This window comes from Lampetra planeri, chromosome 21 (assembly GCF_965212315.1).
Source record: "Lampetra planeri chromosome 21, kcLamPlan1.2.h2, whole genome shotgun sequence".
In the NCBI taxonomy this organism is placed as follows: Eukaryota; Metazoa; Chordata; class Hyperoartia; order Petromyzontiformes; family Petromyzontidae; genus Lampetra; species Lampetra planeri.
This window is the reverse complement of record NC_136127.1, coordinates 10,444,563-10,464,543: the sequence shown is the minus strand read 5'-3', so window position 1 is coordinate 10,464,543 and position 19,981 is coordinate 10,444,563. Positions and strand designations below refer to the sequence as shown.

At 54.6% G+C, this 19,981-nt stretch overlaps 1 protein-coding gene across 1 annotated transcript in view; it reads left to right on the top strand.

The window, feature by feature from the left end:
• The window catches only part of NHEJ1 (non-homologous end joining factor 1), a 38,785-nt gene extending 22,542 nt beyond the window's left edge, over positions 1–16,243 (top strand). Inside the window, exons 6-8 of the mRNA XM_078603959.1 lie at positions 12,941–13,064; positions 14,006–14,136; positions 15,817–16,243. Coding sequence (XP_078460085.1) covers positions 12,941–13,064; positions 14,006–14,136; positions 15,817–15,882 — 321 coding nt within the window. The 3' untranslated portion in view covers positions 15,883–16,243. The remainder of the gene's footprint in view (positions 1–12,940; positions 13,065–14,005; positions 14,137–15,816) is intronic.
• The last annotated feature ends 3,738 nt before the right edge of the window (positions 16,244–19,981 follow it).

Sequence of the window (19,981 nt, the reverse complement as noted above, 5' to 3'; positions counted from 1 at the left end):
TCGCTTCTGAAAAAGAGCTCTACGGCTCAGTGGGCATTACCTCGTAAAATAAAACGTAGATTAGTTTTAGTGTCATAAGTTACTCGGTGGGCCTGTGTCGCAATGCAGACTATGGGTGAATGTCACACACGTCGCCAAATACAATCGGACTGATCTCCTCTCTACATACAAAATCAAGTCTTTTTCACACTTCCAGTCAACCACAAGTGTTGAAAAAATATATTTTGTTTTATGCGAAGAGATAGATAAATATCTGGATATACCATTGGCTGAGCGTACGCCCCAAATGATGCTAACTTAGATTATTTTAGTGTTGTTATCGCAAGAAGAATGATAGTTTTGACCAACAATGTTTATCCAATTTTGTGCGTGGGTAAAAAGCATAATAATAATTTCCTCCTCTGCTCTCAAACTAAAAATATAATTCCAGGGCAGCGTGTCGTGCCCTGTTGTGGCGAGCGCTGGGAGGCAGCGGCTGCGTGGAGGCTTTTTTAGTCCTCCAACATTGCTATTGTTTGAGTAATTATGAAATTGTTACGTACTTCTCCGTCAACCACATCCTGCAATTCTCTGCGGTGAAATTCCACCCCCGTTTGTTTGCTTGTTTTAAAGCGTATTCTGCCCCCCCCCCCCTAAAAAAAAAAAATCCGTAACAAAAGCAACAACAAAAAAGAGTGACGTTGTCTACGCCATAGCGCTTATTTAAATGTTATTTGCCTTCGCGACCTTTTACGGAATCGTGAAAAATCGTAAACACGCGGCATCGTAATTGTGAACGCACTTTGTTTTTGAGGGTTGATCTTTCACCTTTTAAAAATGTACGCGACGCCAGCGGACGATCCACGACGATAACGAAATCGGTGTTTTTTGAGTCGCGTACTCTCGTAAATTTTGCGTCAGCGTGAGTGCGCAGGCTCGTGGGGGGGGGGGGGGGGAGGGCATCGCGCTTCTTTAGTTAACCGACGCGCGGCTTCATGAAGCGATATCGCTTCTCTCTCAGCAGGCGGTGGCAGCGGCGGCTTCGAATCTCGTTTGAAACCCCTCAAATAGGCGTTCGCTACCGCGTAGGGCTCGTGATTGAGATCCCCCCTCGTTGACGCTCGGGGTTTGTTGCTCCGAGGCCCTGTCAAGCCCCGCCGGCGAGCCCCGTCCGTCCGTCTCCCTCTCTCTGTGTCTCAGTTCCCCGGTTTTCCAGCATTGTTCCCCCGGTTTAGCAGACCTCCCGCTGGCCACTGTTTACCTGAGACACTGCACGCTCCCACCCCCACGTGCCGTGTTTGCTCGCCCTTCCCAAATATCCCCGCGCTCACATTCCTGCGTGAGCGCGGCGCGCCGGCCGTGCAGACGGGAGGGAGAATCCCGGCGCTGGCGCTCGCGACAAAAAAAACGCTTTCCTCCCCCCCCCCCGCTCCCCCGTTGCGCGCGCCACCGATGCGATCGATCGCTCCTCTCCGTAAATGGCGAAGAAGCTCGCCGAGGCGCGAATATTTGGTTCGGAGATTGAGGCCAGAGAGAGGGGGGTGGGGGGGGTTGGCGTGGGGGGCGACCCTGTGGCTCCGGAGCCGCGTGCGGCCTCTTTAAGGAGCTGCCCCTTCGCGACGTTATTTGTGTGCACGTGCGTATGTATGTTGAACTCCTTTCGCACCGTACGTTGCCAACCGTTGTTAATCGGAGGTGCGGGCGGGCGGGGGGAAGGATAACAAACAGAACACAAAAAAGCAGTTTTAAAGAACTGAGTTCGTCAATCGAGATGATTTGAAAGTGCGTAGCTTGCAGTGGCTTCACAATATCGGAAGGAAGAGCGTTCCAGACGGCCGCAGGAGCGCGTCGGAAAGCGCCGCGCGATGCGGTGACCTGACCGCCGCCTTTGTCCGATGGTGAGCTGCCAAAGGCCGCTGCTGCGAGAGATGAGCGGAGTTGGCGTGACGGTGGTTTATGTTCCTTGACAGGATCAGCGGCAAGGCATTGTGGTTCATTTGTGGCGAGCAACTTTGCGTGCGATGAGCGCGACCTTTATCGAGGACCGTCGTCTCGTGCTCACCACACAGTGCATTGCAGCTCTTTACATATTGAAGGGTTTTATAAAAGTTTTTTTCCGAATTCGAAAAAAATGTCTCTTCTTGATTATCTCGGTTGCCGACCCCTGGTCGTGGCGGGTCCCACCGAGCGTGCCGCTCGAGACGCGAGGCGCAGGGCGGTGTCGGGAGCGACGGCGTCGCCGTAAAAGCGATGATTTCTAACGAGCACGTCCCTGTCGTCCGACCGCCGCCACCTGAAATAATCCGCCGGTCGAGTCTCGGCGGCGTTAAGCATCGCACGAGCGGTGCAGCGAGCGACACCTGAACCGGTCATCCCCCCTCCCCTCTCCGCCCACCCCTCCCACTTCACCAACCCACACTGACCAGCTCTGTGAAGTATGGTCAAATAACCGCTCCTCCCCCCCAGACCCCCCCCCCCCCCATTGTGCCCGTTGTGCCCGTTTGCGTCCATTGCGTCCGTTGCATTCGTTGCACCATTCGTTGCTCCCATTGCGCTTGTTGTTGCTCCTGTTATTGTGCCCATTGCGCCCATTGCACCCGTTGCTCCTGTTGTTGCGCCGATTGCTGCTCCCGTTGTGCCCGCCGTTGCGTTCGTTGCTCCCGTTGTGCCCGCCGTTGCGCCACTTCTTTCCCTGGCGACGGTCGGACTTCGCCGCAAGCCTCGCGGGAGCCGCCTCGTGGCCCCTGCTCATGTGACGGCACGCCGAGCGAGAGTTCCGTAGGCTGAGCGATTAAAAATATTTATTTATTTAGCTTTTTTAAAAATTTTGCTTCGCCTTTTGACTTTTCCCATCTTCGCGCTTGGAGCGCGCCGCTCCGAGCGCTGCGCAGACGGTCTGTCGCCACCTCTGCCGCCCGTGGGCATTTACATTTTTTTTTACCTCTTTTCGTGTGTACTCGACGACAAAATATACAACATCGCAAGTTTCCCACAAAATAATTTGCCGCGTTTACCGCTTTCTTGTTTGGTGAACTCCCTCCCCCGGGGGGGGGGGGGGGGGGGGTGACGCTTTCCCCTTTTTAAAAAGCAGGAATTCCTGATCGCTTGCGAGCGTCCGTCGTCGCGCTTCTTTCCGAACCGTGAGCTTCGCGGAGCGTCGCGTAAATAAATGTTGCCTTTGGTGAAACGTAAAAATTCATTTCAAAAGCATCGCCCGCGCGCCGTGTGTTTATGGAAAGTGGAAAAAAAATAAATGGAAAAAGCGCCACCCCGACTACTGCCACAACAACAACAACAAACGACTTAATCCCAGATTTAAATTGCTCATGTCTGAGAAGCGTCCACATTTTCCTTCCCCCCGAGATGTTGGTTCCCAAGCTGCGGTCTCATCGCGGCCACCACCCTCGCCGCGTCGGCAAACGCGGGCGAGCAAAACAAAGGGGGTTGAAAATCCTGGGCTTTCGGGAATCCGTGATATCGGTCTCTTGTGGGGGGCGGTGGGGGGGGGGGAGGCCGTGTCCTCCCGTCCCAGCCTCGCTCGTTTCCAAATATTCCCGCTGGTGACTAAGTCCGTGAGCTGGCAGCGCGCGCGGGTGGGGGGGGTGGGAGCGAGGCGTGACGGATCTCGCGCTCTGCACGCGACTCGCTGCGGTGACGGCGATTTCTTGAAAGCCCCGGGCCGGTGTCACCTGCGGGAAGTGGCGAGTTCAAATAAATAAATAGATATCTTCGTTTTTTTTTAAACCCTTCGCTCGACGAGCTGATTTTCTTCTCTGTTCTTTCTCTGCCGGATGAATCATCCCGGCGGCGCTGCCGTGCGGCCCCCGGCTCCCGGCGTTCCTGTTGGTGTTTACGTCTGTCGTGACTAATTGTGCGGAGAGAATTTGCGCGCCGAGAGTCGGCACGCGGGGGCCTCCTCGCTTACGGCGACGGCGGCGGCGGGGGATGGGGGGGGGCACCACGCACCGTTAGCCCATTTCACCCCCCCCTACCATCCCCCCCCCTCCCCTCCTCCTCCTCCTCCTCCTCTAATAGCCGCACATCAAACGTAAAGCGGGCACGGACGATGTCGCGGCAGACTAAACAAGCGCGGGCAGCCCTGTTTAGCGGGCGCTATAATAACGGACGCCCATTACACAAATCCCAATTTCCTGCGAAATAATGCGCGTGCGCGCGCGTGCCCTCTCAACGTGCGCGGGAGCACATCCTCTGCCGGGCTCTCTCGTATCGATTGAGGATTGAGACAGAACAGTACAGCCCCCCCTCGCCGCCTCCCTCACCACCCACCCGCCCCCCCCCGTTCCATCTCGATGTAATGGCTTAAAGCTCACTTGCTCCGTCTGGTTTTCATAGCCGATGTGTCACTTTCGAGAGAGCGAGCGAGCGAGCAAGTGCGAGGCGCGCTCTCAATGAGGCTCATTGTCGGTTTATTTACTGGAAGTGCAGTGCCGCGCGGCCGATGGGTAGCGTCCCCGTCGGCACATAAAAGGCGCCGCGCTGGATGTATTCGTACGCGGAAGCAGTTTAAGTCATTTCCCCCCCCCCCACCCCTCCTCTGACTCCCCTCATCTTCTTTCAATCCTCTCACAATGCCGTCTGTAAACTCTCATCGAATTTTATTTTTTTTCACGCGAGAGAAAATAAACCGAGCCGATGCGGCCGCCTAAACTAAACCGTTGATGAAAAGGGCTAAAAACCCGAGGCTTTTCGTTCCTCTAAAACTCTTTTTTTTTTTTGCGAAATCGTAACTCGCTTTGAGGATGTGGTTCATTTGAAATGTTTGTGCTTTGGCTGAAAAAAAAAAGGGTCGCAGCCAAAGCCGGCGCGTTGCCGTTCGTGCACAGCTTATTTTACAGGATGTCATTCGAATTAGAAACATTACTCACGGAGGGCGGGCGGGCGGGCTTCTCGTGAATTGGTAAATTGTCACCCGATCCCATTGGTCGCTGCAACACCTTGCTTTGCCTCCTGTGAAGCGTGGCACGCATTTTCCCCGTGCGTTCTCGGCCCCGGCCATTGGAACGTGGAATTCCCACCGCTTAGTGACGCGAGCGGGAGGAGCGGCTTTGCGCGAGTTCGGTTGGCTGACTGCAACCGTGAACCCGGCGGCACCGAGTTAGATTCCCCGGCCGTGGCTAACCAATCCTGAGAAATTCCTCCCACCGACCCGCTCCAAACCGGCACGGTGAAGTATGGACCGAACAATCCTCCGATAATCAAACGTCGTGTGGGGGGGGGGGGGGTGGCCTTCATGCAGCGGTGGATTCACAAAGACGCTCGACACTATATGCAAATTATTCTTCGCGATGGTGCAAAGGGGGTTGCTGTCTTAAGAGAGCAGAGTGAAAGTGTGCAGAAATCTTTGTTGCCCCTTGGCAGCACTGCCCCCCAATGCCGGCATGGCGCTTCGTTGGTCGTTGGCTTCACACGCGGAGGCAACGTCTCGTGCCGTGGTTCATCACGGAACCACGTCCGCTCGAGCCGTGAGACAGTCTTGAAAGGGGGGGGGGCGGGGAGGGGATGGGGGGGGTCCGAACTGACGTAGGAAAACGTCCCTTAATACCCCTAGGATTTTATTGAATCCCAACAGAGGATTCCATCAAGAGTTAAAAATGTAACCTTTCGGCTAAAATGTGTTTGGACAATTCCCACAGTGGTGTAATTGCCCAGGCAGGTTTTCACAAGATAATTGCGGTAGGGAGAGCGTGCGCAGCCCGTCTCTCTCTCTCTCCTCCCTCCCCGTGCTCGTTCCGCCCGCCGACGCCGCTAGCGTGCCGCTGACGCCGGTGCGCGTCGTTATCGTGCCGCTGAAGTCACGCCGGTGCGAAGCTAGCGCGGCGCTGACGTGCTGTGCCGCAGAGAGACGGCGCAAATTGGCGGCGGCGGCGGCGGCATTAGTCTCGGCGTTTTCACGTTGCCCCCGTGCCACCATCAGGGTGACGCTGGCGCGGTAACGGGCCGATCGTGGCGCTGTCCTGTCAGCGGTGAAGATGGTCGTCGTCGCGCGGTAGAGGCGGGACTCCTGCGTAGGTGTTCGCGGTTTGTGCCGCGCTGCGCTGCGAACCCGGCGACCCGAGTTCGATTGCCGCTCGTGGGCAACACCGGTGATGATTTCCTGAGCTGGTCGTGGGACTCTCCTAGGTCGACTAAGCCTCAAATGAGTAACCGGTTGTGGTATGTGAACATCGTCACTGGGGAGACGGCCTGGTGTGGTGTCGACCACCCATCCCCTCCGTGTGACGTGCCGTCCGTCAGAGCACAGCACTTGCCCGAACAGTCTGTTAGAGGCTATACGGGGAATCTTTGACTTTGCTGTACGGCCCTCCGTTGTGTTTTTTGGTCGTGCCATGTGTTGGTCGGCACGATGTCCGACTTTTCGCTCCATTCGCTTTCTGGGGCGGTCGTGGTGGCTACGCTGCTGCACGTAGCTGTCGGTAATCCAGCCGTGTGGAAGTGGCAGCAGCAGCAGCGAGGGGGGTTGGTGGATCACCGAGGAGGTGCCATACCCTGCCTGTCTCGCCAGGAGGAGGCAGTGCAGCAAGGGGACGAATCGCCACGTGTTTGCATCTGTACGCGGGGCGGGATAGAGTGTTTCCCCCTCGCACTTGTGGGTTTTCTCCAGGTGTTCCGGTTTATTCTCCTCTTCAAAGTGACCTTCCCTCTTTAGTTGGGTCGGTTTCCCCCGGTTCTGTTTTTGCTTCATGATTTTCATGCATATTTGCACATTGGGATCCTCAGATGGAATGCGTATTATACATTTTAATTAGAATTGTATTATTAATATCATGCCAAACAACCCGCGGTGACAACACACCGTCTCCGATTCGCACGGGTCGCTACGTATGGTGCGAAATAAGTTGAACGTACATAAAGCATAATGGGGGGGGGGGGGGGTGGGGTTTGGGGTTAGATCGCGTAAATATATAATGTGTCGTTAAACCCGCCACCACCCGACACAGCCAAATAGTGAGGGTTGTCACGTAAACAGAACATGCCATTTAGCTCCTAGTTCAGCACACCGGTGTGTTGCGAGAGTAAACCCACAACATTTACAATGAAGCAACTCTGTGCGTGCGATATACAACCATTGTGGTGATGTCACACGTGACGTGCAAGGCATGACGGGAGAGTGCCGATCCTCCTGTCACAGCCGCGCCTTTCGCTGCCTAGAAATCACCTCTTGTGTACAGCATTACTACTATTATTATTGCTGCTGCTCCTCTTGTGAGATATGAAGCCATCGAGAGAGAGGGAGCGAGAGCGAGCGGGTGCATGAGAAAGTAGGAACAGGGGCAGGGAGAGAGGGAGAGAGGGGGGGGGGAGGGGTTAGGTAGTCATTTGAAAGTGCTTTTGATGTGGCCACAGCAGACTGCTAACCTGTGAAGGGGCTTTGCCCTTGTAATTCAAGGCGCGGAATTGCCGTGGCGTGCAAGTGCCGCTCGAAACAGGCCCCCCTTCGCGAGAGCTCGCTTTCATATTTTCGGGTAGGCGGAGATTTCGTTTTTTCTATTTTGGCAATCTTAACGTAATTTACCGGAGGTGAATGAAATGGTTGGCGACAACCACTTTGTCGAAAAGCGACGGCTCGCGACGGCTCGCGGCCGGCCGCTCCCGGCGGCTCGCGGCTGCTAAATAAAATAAAAACTCGCGTGGCGTTGGTCCGAACGAAATGACGGTTCACGGGAATTTGTCAGAAGGAAGGCGCCGCCACCACCCTTGCGTGTGTGACCTGTCGGGCCTCGTGGCGATCCGCTGCCGGAGGAAGGACTCGCGGTGCCGCGTCGAACGGCTTGTTGTTGCGTATTCTTAGGTTTTTTCGGTAAAGTTACGTAAATTTGTTTTTCATCTTGATGCAGCAGTCGTGCTGTGACGGTTCCACCTGAAGACGGAAGCTTGTGTTGCCTCCGAAACGTCGTGATTTTAATTTTAGTTTTATTTTACTTTTATTCATTTAGATTTTTTTTTTACCCACGTGACTTTACCGAAAAAACTTAAGAATATGAATCCTTGCAGTCACGAAAGCTTCAAATCTAGAATTGTTGTTGCGTGTAGAGTTTGTCGTTTTTCCACCCACGCGCCTTCGATTCGCTCGGTTGGCTACGTACGGTGCGAAAGAAGTTCAACAGAAGTACGTACGATGACGACGACGGCGGCGGCGATGATGACGGCACATACGTACATTTGGCGAGGTGTGGGGGCAGAGTTGGTTTGACCGTACGTCACCACGGCGGTCACCGTGGGTTGGTGGTGAATGGGTGGAGGGGGGGGCAAGGAACAAATCCTACACGGCTCTCTCTCCGACGACATGAGCCCTGGCCAGGATGTAAACTCGGGCGGTCAGGTGCAGAGGGTGCGGAGCGATAGTCGTCACGCCAAATGTCGGGGCATTTTTTGGCGGCTGCAGTTGCTGCAGTTGGCTTCCCGTTTTGTGTTTGTATAAACAGAACAGCCCCATCGCCCGTCCGTCTGTTCGGTCCGTGCCATTACTGTGCAATCATCATAATCATGATCAGCCACGTGGTGAGGCCACTGCCGGTTAAAGGTCTCCTCAAGCAGTGGCCAGTACTGTTGAAGGTGTCGTAGATAAGAGTCGATTCGTTTCCTGACTTGAACCAAGGTCGTGGCAGGAGCTTGCGGTGAGAGACATTCAAGGGAGCAGTGGGAGGTAATGAGCAGAAAGAGAAGCGTTGTGAGCTGCAGTGTGACCCAGTGGGTGAGTGAGTGGGTGAGTGAGTGGGTGGATGGGTCGAGTTAGTAAGTGGGGTGAGAGGGTGGACGAGTGAGTGTGTTGTTGTGACCTGCGGGTTCGGTGAGTGAGTGGGTGAGTGAATGCATGTGTGTACGTTGAACTTCTTTCACACCGTACGTAGCCAACCGTGCTAATCAGAGGTGCGGGGGGAAGGACAACAAACTAAACACAACAATCAATTTTAAAGAAATTCGTTTTCCCATTTCCAGTGGCTTCCTAACATCGGAAGGAAAAGCGTTCCAGACGGCCGCAGAAGTGCGTCCGAAAGCGCCGCGTGATGCGGTGACCAGCGTCTTTCTTCGACGGATAGCCAAAATGCCGCCGCTGCGAGGATGACCGGGGTTCGCGTGATGATGGTGACCACTACCGTGACCAATCGCCAGGTGCTGTATAGGTGTTGTGGTGCATTAGTGGCAAGCACGCTGTGTTCAAGGTGAGTGCGAATACATGCGTACGTTTGGGAGACTGAGCTCCTGGACATGTGGAATTCTGAGCTCGGGGGTCCGCTCATGGAAGGGGTCTGGAGCCGTCGTAATTATATGGGAATAATAATAATGCCACTTGTCTCCATGTCGCAGTAACTCCCCATTCCCCCAACACCCCGCCGCCATCCCCACCCCCCCCCCCCCACCTTTGGCAGCCGCTCGCAGAATAGCAGCCCCTTTGAGACGCGGGGCTTTAACTCGGCGACACGGACGGTCATTAAGCAGCGCGGCGCGGTAAACCGTGCTCAAGCATGCAGGAAACTGCGAGGAATTAGAGGGAGTCATTTATGCCGCTCGTCCTCAAAAGCTTCGGGGTTAGGCTTCCGCAACGGGGCGCGTGGACCCCCTCCCTACTCCCCCCCCACCGCCCCACCCCCCACCTCCCCCAGCGGCTCTGGGAAAGGAACGCGCACTTCCCAATCCAGACCAGGGTTTGATGGCGTCCGGGATTTTTTATTTTTTCGCGCAAAAAGGTGCCCCCATGTCTTCCGTTGCCCTGGCCGGGTTGAAAGTAAAAGGCCGCACAAGCTCACCGCTCCCCACCCCCCCCCGCCCCTTCCCCATGAATCGGGTTGCTCGTGCCGCTAGCCTGGCGAGAAGGCCGTCCGCTCTCTTCCCACGATCAGCACGGTCAGCTACGTACCAACTGCGTACACACGCCGCGGAAGAGGTGGGGGTACCCACACTTTAGCCCCCCCCCCCCCCTGCACGTGACCCGCCGATTGACTGTTGCGTACCCATTTAGACTGCTGTGGGATGCGATCGGCGGTGGTGCGGCGTGGTGGGAGGGGACACGTGGGTGCGGATTTAATAAACTCGCTCCCGCTGTTTGAACTGCCGCTCCGGGAAATCGAATCGGATCGAGCCGGCGACCTCGGGATCGCACGCCCAGCGTGTTGACCGCTGCACCGAGGCGGTGGTGGCAGCGGCTGCGGAAGCCGTGAAAGACGAGGGCAGTTTTAGCGCCGGCGATCGTTGCCGAGGAGGCTTTTGCACTCGCCCTGAGATGCGCGGACAGGCGTGCACGGCAGTGGCGCGGAATGGCATGGTTCTGTCTGTAAAATCAATTGAATTGTATAGTGTGGCAGCAGCTACTCAACTACCGCCTGGAACGGTGAAAGCACAATTAGCCCTCGAGCAACAATGTTTTTTCACTTAATGCGGCGGCACTCTTTCAGGAATGCATCTGCCGCGTCAAACGAGGGCTTTGCTGTAACTGCCCTTTCTCTCCCTTGGTTTTCTATTGCTCGTCGATTTTTCTCTTGGTTTTTTTTCTCCTCTTTCTCTCTCTTCCTCCCGCCGAGAATCTCAGCTCGGGAGGTGCGCGCCCCTAGTTTTGTCGTTTGCCAGCCCGGGCCGCCTTCCGTAATCCGGGCGCTGTTTATCCTCCGTGTTGTTGTCGAAATATTGTTATCTTTTATTCACGCTCTCGCGACAACATCGCCAGCCGCTTCGGCGGGCGGGCGGCGGCTGTCGGCGGCTGGCAGCGCTACAGAGCCGCGGCTCGCGCACCGAGACATTCGCTATTAGCTCCGCGCCGGCGTTGATTGGCGAGCGCGACGCGTCCGCAGGTGGCGGCGTTATCTTGGAGCCGGCGCGCGACCGTCGTGGAAGGGGGTGACCCCCTCGTCACAATGGGCCGTCGTGATTAAAGACGCTTCTCTCCTCCAACCTCCCCCCGCCCGCCTCCCCCACCACCTCCCCCGCCCCCGCGTTTTGTTCTCCCTCGCCCCGACGAGCGAGCGCCGGATCGTGAGTGAGATTACCGCGGGACGCCCGGTGAAATCATCCGCGACGCGCGTGCGATGAAATTTTTTTCTTTTTCCGTGGGGAACGGCGGTTTCGCGCGCCGGTGGGATTTTATTGCGTTATCTTCGGCTTCTTCGTGTGTGCGCGTGTTTGTCTCTGTCTGGGTGGCGCAGTGGTTCACACGCACGCGCACACACACACACGCGCGTGCACACGCGCGCCGTGTGACAATTTTAGGCACGTCTTGTTTGGCTTCTGCGCGACATCGGTGGGTTAAAAAAATGTCTCCACGATAAACTCTCTCTCTCTCGATCCGCGAGGGTTACGTTCTTGACAACGTTCGTGAATCGAGAACTCTCACGCGTCAGCGAAGGTTTACCGCGTAGATTTGTTTTCCGCCCGGTAAAGCTCTCCCCGGGTAAATATGAAGGGCGTCGTTTGTCATATCATTTCCTGGATCGTAAGTTCCGTCGGCTGGGAAGGAGGTTTGCCGCTTTGCAACGCTCGGCCGGCCTCCCTTGTACGAGCGGCTGTCGATCGTACGCCGTACGGGAGGATCGCGAGCGTGCCGCATTGCAAAATCCGTGGCGCGCGTCATTCGAGCGCGCTCTGAACGTGCGCGTGGGTGGTCGGCGATCGGAGGGAATGGTGCCCAGGGCCGGTTCAGGCATCACTCGGCGGCCGTATTGGCTTTGAAGGGGAATCGAACTCGGGTCCACTGGGTTCAAAACACAACAGCCGTGCCACCGACTCGTCCTTTTCGATTTGCGAGTGTTTGTGTCACCTTCATAGGCACACAGCACTTGCCCCAGCGGTCTGTTTAGGCTATACGGGTTGGGGGGGGGGGGAGAAATCTTTGTCTTTGTTAGACTAAAATCATAGAGCCTACTTACACCCTGCACCCAACTTTTGGGTTCGCGTGCTGTCTTTCGTTGACGACCGTTAAATGCCTCGCCTGTTAGTTGCTCAGCGTTCCTTCAGGACCCCGGCTCGACTCGTTCTCTGCGACACAGCGCTTGACGTTTTGCTTGTTTGTTTATCTCTGATGTTGTTGTTGTGCTCACGCGCCATCCTCCTCCCTCGTAAAATAGCCGGGCACGCTCGCTGCAAACGGGATCATCGTCCGTGCAACGAACGCAATAAGCTCAGTTTAACGAGTAGGCTTTCGCGACCGATTTTATCCACGATAGGTGATGCCGCGTGAATATATAAATGTGCGTCATTAAACCCGCCACGACCCGACGCAGCCAACTAGTAAGGTTTGTCACGTGAACAAAGCGTGCACACCGCTTGTGTGTTGAATACACGAACACTTGCACCACATTGGGTCACAGGTGACGTCATCACATCTATCCCTCAACTGTCGGCCTGATGAGGCTGCTTGTAATTACCGGCGAAACGTCGTTCTCGACTTGTGAATATTGTGGCGGTGGGTTTACTCTCGCAACACACCGGGTGTGCTGTGCCAGTGACGGATTGGCCACGTTCTGTTCACGTCACACAAACCTTACTAGTTGGCTGTGTCATGTGGTGGCGGGTTTCACGTAACTTTATATTCGCGCAATCTAACCCAAAACAACCTCTGTTATGGAAAATAAACCCAACACCCGAATTCTAGATTTGAAGCTTTCGTGACTGCAAGTATTCATATTTTTTGTTTTTTTCGGTAAAGTTACGTAGGTAAAAAATTTAACTTGAATTTTTTACCTACGTGACTTTACCGATAAAACCTAAAAATACCAACACTCTAACTCTATCGGGGTCCTCTCGCGCTCCCGTGTGTGGAGGCTGTTCCCGGCCTTCACCTTCTGCGGAGAAGCCAGCGACGGGCGGCGCTCGCGACCCGCTCCGCTCACCCCACGCGTGGTGCTGCCTCTCTGTGTGTTCGCTGGCTGCTTCCTCCCCCGCTGATGCCGCCCCCCCCCTCCCCCGCCCCCAAACTCGCGCCCCCCCCCCGCCCCGCGCACTACCGATGCAGAACCTGGTGTCGTGCGTCGACCTGAGCGCTGAGGTCGTGTTCGACGGTGGCCTCCAGCGGCTGTATGGCGAGGTGGCGTCTACACGTCGCGCGGCCCGCAAGAGGAAACCCTCCACCACACCCGGTAAGCTCGGCCTAGCGAGCGGGCGTGCGTGCACATTGCAGTGTCTCGTGGGGCGAGCGCTGCTAGCGCGCGCGCTGGTGCTACTAATCACCCAGCGGGCCCGAGTTCGATTCCCGCTCACAGCCCCAACATCGATGACGGACAATCGAACCGGTCCTCCCCACAAGTCAACTCGGCCTTCGTCCTGGCGCGGTGTGTGAACATCGCCACTCGGGGAGACTAAGGCGGACCCCGATGCGGTGCTCGCCGTCCACCGTCTCGTGTGCAGTATGCGGCCTCAACAGGCGCTCGCTAACAGCACTGTCTGTTAAGGCTGTCGGGGGGAATCTTTGTCTTCGTGTGTTCTTAAATCTGCTCATGAGTGCATCCAGGTGAGCTTATATTGACGTGCGGGCGGAACGGTAGTGGAGCGGTTTAGCGTTGCCGCGCTACGATACCCGGCGGCACGAGTTCGGATTCCCGCTCACGACCATCAACGGTGGCGAACGTCTGAACTGGGCCTGGGCCTTCCCCAGGTCGACTCGGCCCACAATGAGTAACCCGGTGCGGTGTGTCAAGGTCGTCGGCGCTGGGGAGACAAAGGTGGCCGGGCTTGCTTGTCGGTCGCCCACCGTCTGGTGTGTCGTCACGGCCTTAACAGGCGCTCGCTTACCGGCTATCCGGGGGATCGTCGCCTTCACGCAGTGTCAGGAGTTGCCCCGGGCCTCCAAGTGGGGCGCTCGTAACTTAATCGACAAGTGATTTACCGAACCGGCCAAATTGACCCCGCGACGCCAGCACGCGGGATTCTTTGAGGGTCCACCGGGGCGGCCGCTACCGCCCCGAGCCTCCGTCGGCGGGCGACCGAGCCGGCGTCGGTGGCCACCGTCTTGCCGCCCGGCCGAGCTTCGCGTGTTCGAGCGTTCCGGCCCTCCTTTGCCCCGCCGTGACGTTGCGTGCAGAGGAGGAGTCCGCCACGGGGGGCCACGGCACGGACGGCGTCGCCGTGGAGGAGCCGGGGGACGCGGCCGAGAGGCGGGCAGCAGCGGCCCCGCTGCAGGCCGCCGCCGCCGCGGCGCCGCACACCCCCCAGGTAGGGAGATCGCCCTCCCGATTGGCCGATCGGCACGGTGTTCGGCCTGCAATACGTGACCCTCGCCTCCTTTACTCCGCCCCCGTTCGCCGTACACGTGTGCACACGGCCCCTCCTTTGTCGATCCACTACTGGATGAGGGAGTGTGTGTCCCCTACCCCCCGTTTGACCGTACTTCGCCACGCCGGTCGGTGAAGGCCGTGAGCGTAGCCCTGCGAGTGTAGGAGTATAGTACAACATCGGGGTTTCTTTTGCTGTGAAGTTCCCTGTGTCCACCATATGGCCCCCGCGTTGTAGCCCATGACGTCTGTCACGCGTGCATGGGGCGCCCATCCTCAAGCACTATCCAGGCTCAAGTCGGCTTAGCTTCTGAGGGATGGCGAGATGGGATGCATTGTGGGTGATTTGCCCATCGGTTGCTCGATGTCTTCTGCTCTCAGAGGCTAAGCTGCTGCCGAGCCGAGTCGGCACTTGGAGACCGCCTGAGAGTGCCAGGTGTTATAGGCTTTGAGATGGCAGCAGTCGATTCAAGAATCCGCCAATTGATTCTTGAATCTATCCGTAGAGCGCCAGCAGGGGGCGATGTTGCTCTGTAGTTTTCCCAAACTGAGTACAGTGATGCACCGCGATTGACGTCTCCCCCCCCCCCCCATTTCACGTCGTTCCGCAAACACGTCGTAGCTTTATCATTAACGCCGCCACCAGATTTGCGTCTCCTCCACCCCTCCCCGTTCACGCCCGCTGACAGCGTCGGCCCGTCCTTTCGCCGTTAGCCGTCGCCCCTCAGCCTTTCGCCTCCACCACCCACTACTACTGCTACCCTGTAAATCCCTTTGGAATTTTCGTCATTTCGATATTCGCCGTCGCACCTTTGCAGGAACGCATCCCTGACGTAAACCGGGGGCGGGTGGTGGGGGGGGTATTGCTTTGAATTGGCGAGCGTCACCGTTTCGAATTTGGACCGCGACAACGCCGGCACGCAACGGCCCACCTTCTCGTTCGCGAATAGCATCGTGGGATCTTTAACCCTCGGCTGTGGAGCGAATGGCGCGTGTTAACCAGGGGGTGGCCGTTGGGTTCGAACCGTGGAAACCTCTGCTGACATCCGGCAAACGCTTCTGCCGTTTGGCCGTGCACACGGCTCCGTCGTCAAGGGGCATCAACCATCATCGCGCGAACTCGCCCGCTCATCCTCGCGGCAGCAGCTTCTGGCTGGCCATCGAACAAAGACGGTCACCGCATCGCGCGGCACTTTCCGATGCGCTTCTGCGGCCGTCTGGAACGCTCTTCCGATATGAGGAAGCCACTGGGAGCTGTGCACTTTTAAATCGTCCAGATTTAAAACGAATTTCTCTAGAACTGCTTCTCGTGTTTAGTTTGTTGTCCTTCCCCCGCACCTCCAAGTAGCACGGTTGGCTACGCACGGCGGGAAAGAGGCTCAACGTGCGTGCGTACGTTGCGACGAACGCTGTGCGCGAGCCGCTGTTTAAATGAGTCGCTTAATTTTCGATCGCGGTCGTCGTTTTTTTGTTGTTGTTTCTCCCCTTCCCCACTCCCCTCTCCCCCCTTTCCCCTGCCCACCGCGGCAAGAAACCAAATAAAACGCGAAATCCGCCGTTCCGAATGGAGCGCGACAAAAAAATGTAACCCGTCGCTCCCCGCTGTGTGTGTGTCCCGCAGAAGGAGCGATGCCGCGCGCCGCGCAAGGCCACGCCGAAAAAGAAAGCCAAGGGGCTCTTGAGATGAGTTTGCCAATTAACGACGACGGGTGTTTTTTTAACGGCACGTGGAGGGATGGGGGCGGGGGAATCGCGGTGGAACATGACGTTTTAATCGCTTTCTACTTTTATCTTCTTAAATTACCCGGGGGGGTATTTATATAAGGATGTATTTATTTTTTAATATCCGCCGGTGAATCTGTACGAATTTTATTCGCGGCCGGATTTTTCCGCGGGATTCGCCGACGCTGCCCCCAACTGCCCCTGCCGTGCGTCGAGAAGCGATCGTGCGAGCGTACCCACGACGCAGATCGTTTCTTTTTCGTTTAAGCACACGCACGATTTGAATCAAGGTTCACATTTTAATAAAGGTTCACATTTTAACAGCGCAGGGGAGGCGTGTGTTTTATGTGCGTATATATTGTGAAAGTGTTTGCCGGATGTTGATAAAGCTGAGTGATTATTAAAAAAAAAGAAACTGAATTTATTTAACGGCTTTCCGATGTGCTACCTCCCTCGTCTCGTATGCCGGAGGTCGTGGGTTCGATCCCGAATAAGTCAACACGCGTTTAGAGTATATGGCCGCTATATATTTCCACGTGATAAACCACTTCGATGAGCTATCATTTGTGGCCAGGTCGCTCCTGAAAAAGAGCCGTATAGCTCAGTGGACCTTACCTGGTAAAATGTAAATATAATTTACAATTTATTCGATCAATATGAGTTCCCCCAAAGAAGCTTCCCAAGCACGTGGCGGCGAAACATCGGACATTATAACTCTAACTGTGCATAACTCAGACTCACCGATAGCATCATCGTGGAGACTGTAAACGCCACCTGATATCGGAGACATTGTCTGCTTGTTCTGTCATGACTGCAGGGATAATTGTGTTTTAAGTTGGTAATTCGTGATGTATCTACAATGCATGTTGCACCTTTTTTTCTTCCTTCGTGCGGTTAAATTACATTTTTATTCTCCCGTTTGAACAGGCGTGGGCGTTGCACAATAGGCGAGTTTAGTGAACAACGAAAATCTACCGATATAATTAACTTCAATTTTCAGAATCTTTATTTTATCGCGGAGGAATCTGATGATCTTATCAAGCTCTTTTTTTCCCAGCTGCCCAGTCGGGGATGGTCAGCGATGTTACGTCAACAAACAATACCAGAAAGGATACAGGAGCGAGATGGAGAAAGGGTTACGTTCACCGATTAAATAAGTAAATATAAATAAAGCGTGGAAGTGTAGATAGCACTCGTGCATAAATATTTCCTGCGGATTTGTCAACACCAAACGCGAGCTTAAACAACGACGGCAAAAAGCCCCTTTTTACTGAACCAGGTAAGGTACCCCACTAAGCTATGATATCTCGACATTGTGGCTTATCACGTGGGAAATTGAGAGCAGCACAAATACTCTCAAGAAATGCTTCTAAATTTGAAGGGAAAAACCGGAGGACCCGGAGCAAAATCCACGCGACCACGGGGAGAGAGACGCAAACTACAACATATACAGGCGTAGCTGGGATCCGGATTGAACCCGCGTGACCTCCTGCAAACCAGGCGAGGTAGTTGACATCTCCTAGCCACCGTGGCGACCTTGGGCAATGCAAAAAAACAAACAAGTAAACCCGTAAAAACAAAGTTTTTCACTATAAATCCTTTATATGCGTGGCGGCTAGAGTCTTCTCATCCTCTGGCTTGAGATGGCTGCCACCTATGGGTCGGATGATTGTCTGCCAGTATTAAACAATTGGTAATTAAATATTTAATTTGTTTTCCCTAAACAGTGTAAAATTTTGGAAAAATTTTTTCACGAAAATTAATTGTCACACACAACGAGTCTGTGTGGAAAATATCAGCTCGATTGGATCACGGGAAGTGGGTTAAAAAACGACCGAAAGATTTGCACGGTCGTAAGCAAGCAAGCAAGCACGCAAGCAAGCAAGCGAACTTAATATAAAGGATTTAAAAAAGAACAATCCCAAGACCACACCGAGACGATACAGTCACTCGATTACGTTCCACTTCAAATTGTAACTCTCGATTCCATGGGCAAGGTTCATAGTTTCAAATCACAGTTGCGAATGTCCCTGTATCTGGTTTTCTTTTTTTTTGGAGGAAGATTTAACGATGAGGTTGTTCCCGAAGCTTTACAACAGGAGGTGACACTCGGCCACGGAATTCCCTTTGCTCGCAGTCACCCTCGGTTAAACTAACAAGAGTACACGGGTACTCTTTGGTTCTTTCGGTAAAGTCACGTAGGTAGATAAAATAATAATATTTGTTTTATTTATTTTTGGTTTTATTTTTATACCTACGTGACTTTACCGAAATAACCAAAGAGTATGGATTCCTGCAGTCACGAAAGCTTCAAATCACGATTGAAGAGTACACGAGATCAAATGAGAGCAGTCGAGAGCGGAAAGGAATGCCACGCGTTAAATTGGACGGGGTTTAGTTTTTTTTATTGCACCTTTCTTGACCCCGCCGTCCCTACTGGAGATGTGTGACAAAGAGCTTCATAGCTCGTCGGCTTTCTCCAGGATAAATAAAAATATTCTGATTCTGACAATTCTTACAACTGAGTCACGGAACCATTAGACAGAGTCGAGTGACTAATTGTACCCGTCATGCTTCTGTGTGTGTCAGCGTGTGTGTGTCAGTGTGTGTGTGTGTCAGCGTGTGTGTGTCAGCGTGTGTGTGTGTGTGTGTCAGCGTGCGTGTGTCAGCGTGCGTGTGTCAGTATGTGTGTCAGTGTGTGTGTGTGTCAGTGTGTGTGTGTCAGCGTGTGTGTGTCAGCGTGTGTGTGTGTCAGTGTGTGTGTGTCAGCGTGTGTGTGTGTCAGTGTGTGTGTGTCAGTGTGTGTGTGTGTCAGCGTGTGTGTGTGTCAGTGTGTGTGTGTCAGCGTGTGTGTGTGTCAGCGTGTGTGTGTGTCAGTGTGTGTGTGTCAGTGTGTGTGTGTCAGCGTGTGTGTGTGTCAGTGTGTGTGTGTCAGTGTGTGTGTGTCAGTGTGTGTGTGTCAGTGTGTGTGTGTGTCAGTGTGTGTGTGTCAGTGTGTGTGTGTCAGTGTGTGTGTGTGTCAGTGTGTGTGTGTGTCAGTGTGTGTGTGTCAGTGTGTGTGTGTGTCAGTGTGTGTGTGTCAGTGTGTGTGTGTGTCAGTGTGTGTGTGTGTCAGTGTGTGTGTGTCAGTGTGTGTGTGTCAGTGTGTGTGTGTCAGCGTGTGTGTGTCAGTGTGTGTGTGTGTCAGTGTGTGTGTGTCAGTGTGTGTGTGTGTCAGTGTGTGTGTGTGTCAGTGTGTGTGTGTCAGTGTGTGTGTGTCAGTGTGTGTGTGTGTCAGTGTGTGTGTGTCAGTGTGTGTGTGTGTCAGTGTGTGTGTGTCAGTGTGTGTGTGTCAGTGTGTGTGTGTGTCAGTGTGTGTGTGTCAGTGTGTGTGTGTGTCAGTGTGTGTGTGTGTCAGTGTGTGTGTGTGTCAGTGTGTGTGTGTGTCAGTGTGTGTGTGTGTCAGTGTGTGTGTGTCAGTGTGTGTGTGTGTCAGTGTGTGTGTGTGTCAGTGTGTGTGTGTGTGTGTCAGTGTGTGTGTGTGTCAGTGTGTGTGTGTGTCAGTGTGTGTGTGTGTCAGTGTGTGTGTGTCAGTGTGTGTGTGTGTCAGTGTGTGTGTGTCAGTGTGTGTGTGTGTCAGTGTGTGTGTGTCAGTGTGTGTGTGTCAGTGTGTGTGTGTGTCAGTGTGTGTGTGTCAGTGTGTGTGTGTGTCAGTGTGTGTGTGTGCTCACTAACAGAGGGGAGCGGCAGTGCAGCGGTTAGCGCTACGCTGCGCTACGAACCTGGCGGCCCGAGTTCGATTCCCGCTCGCGGCCAACATCGGTGACGAATATCTGAACCGTTCCTGGGCCTCCCCTAGGTCGACTCGGCCTCAAATGAGTACCTGGTGAAGTATCAAAAACATGGCCACTGGGGAGACAAAGGCGGCCGGCCACCCACCCCCTCGTGTGCCGTGTCAGTCTTCATAGGTGCTCGCTAACAGCACTTGCCCCAACAGTCTGTTAAAGGCTTTGTGTGTCACTGTGTATGAGTGTGTCAAGGTGTGTGCGTGTCAGCACTGTACTCTTATGTGTTTCGGTGTGCGG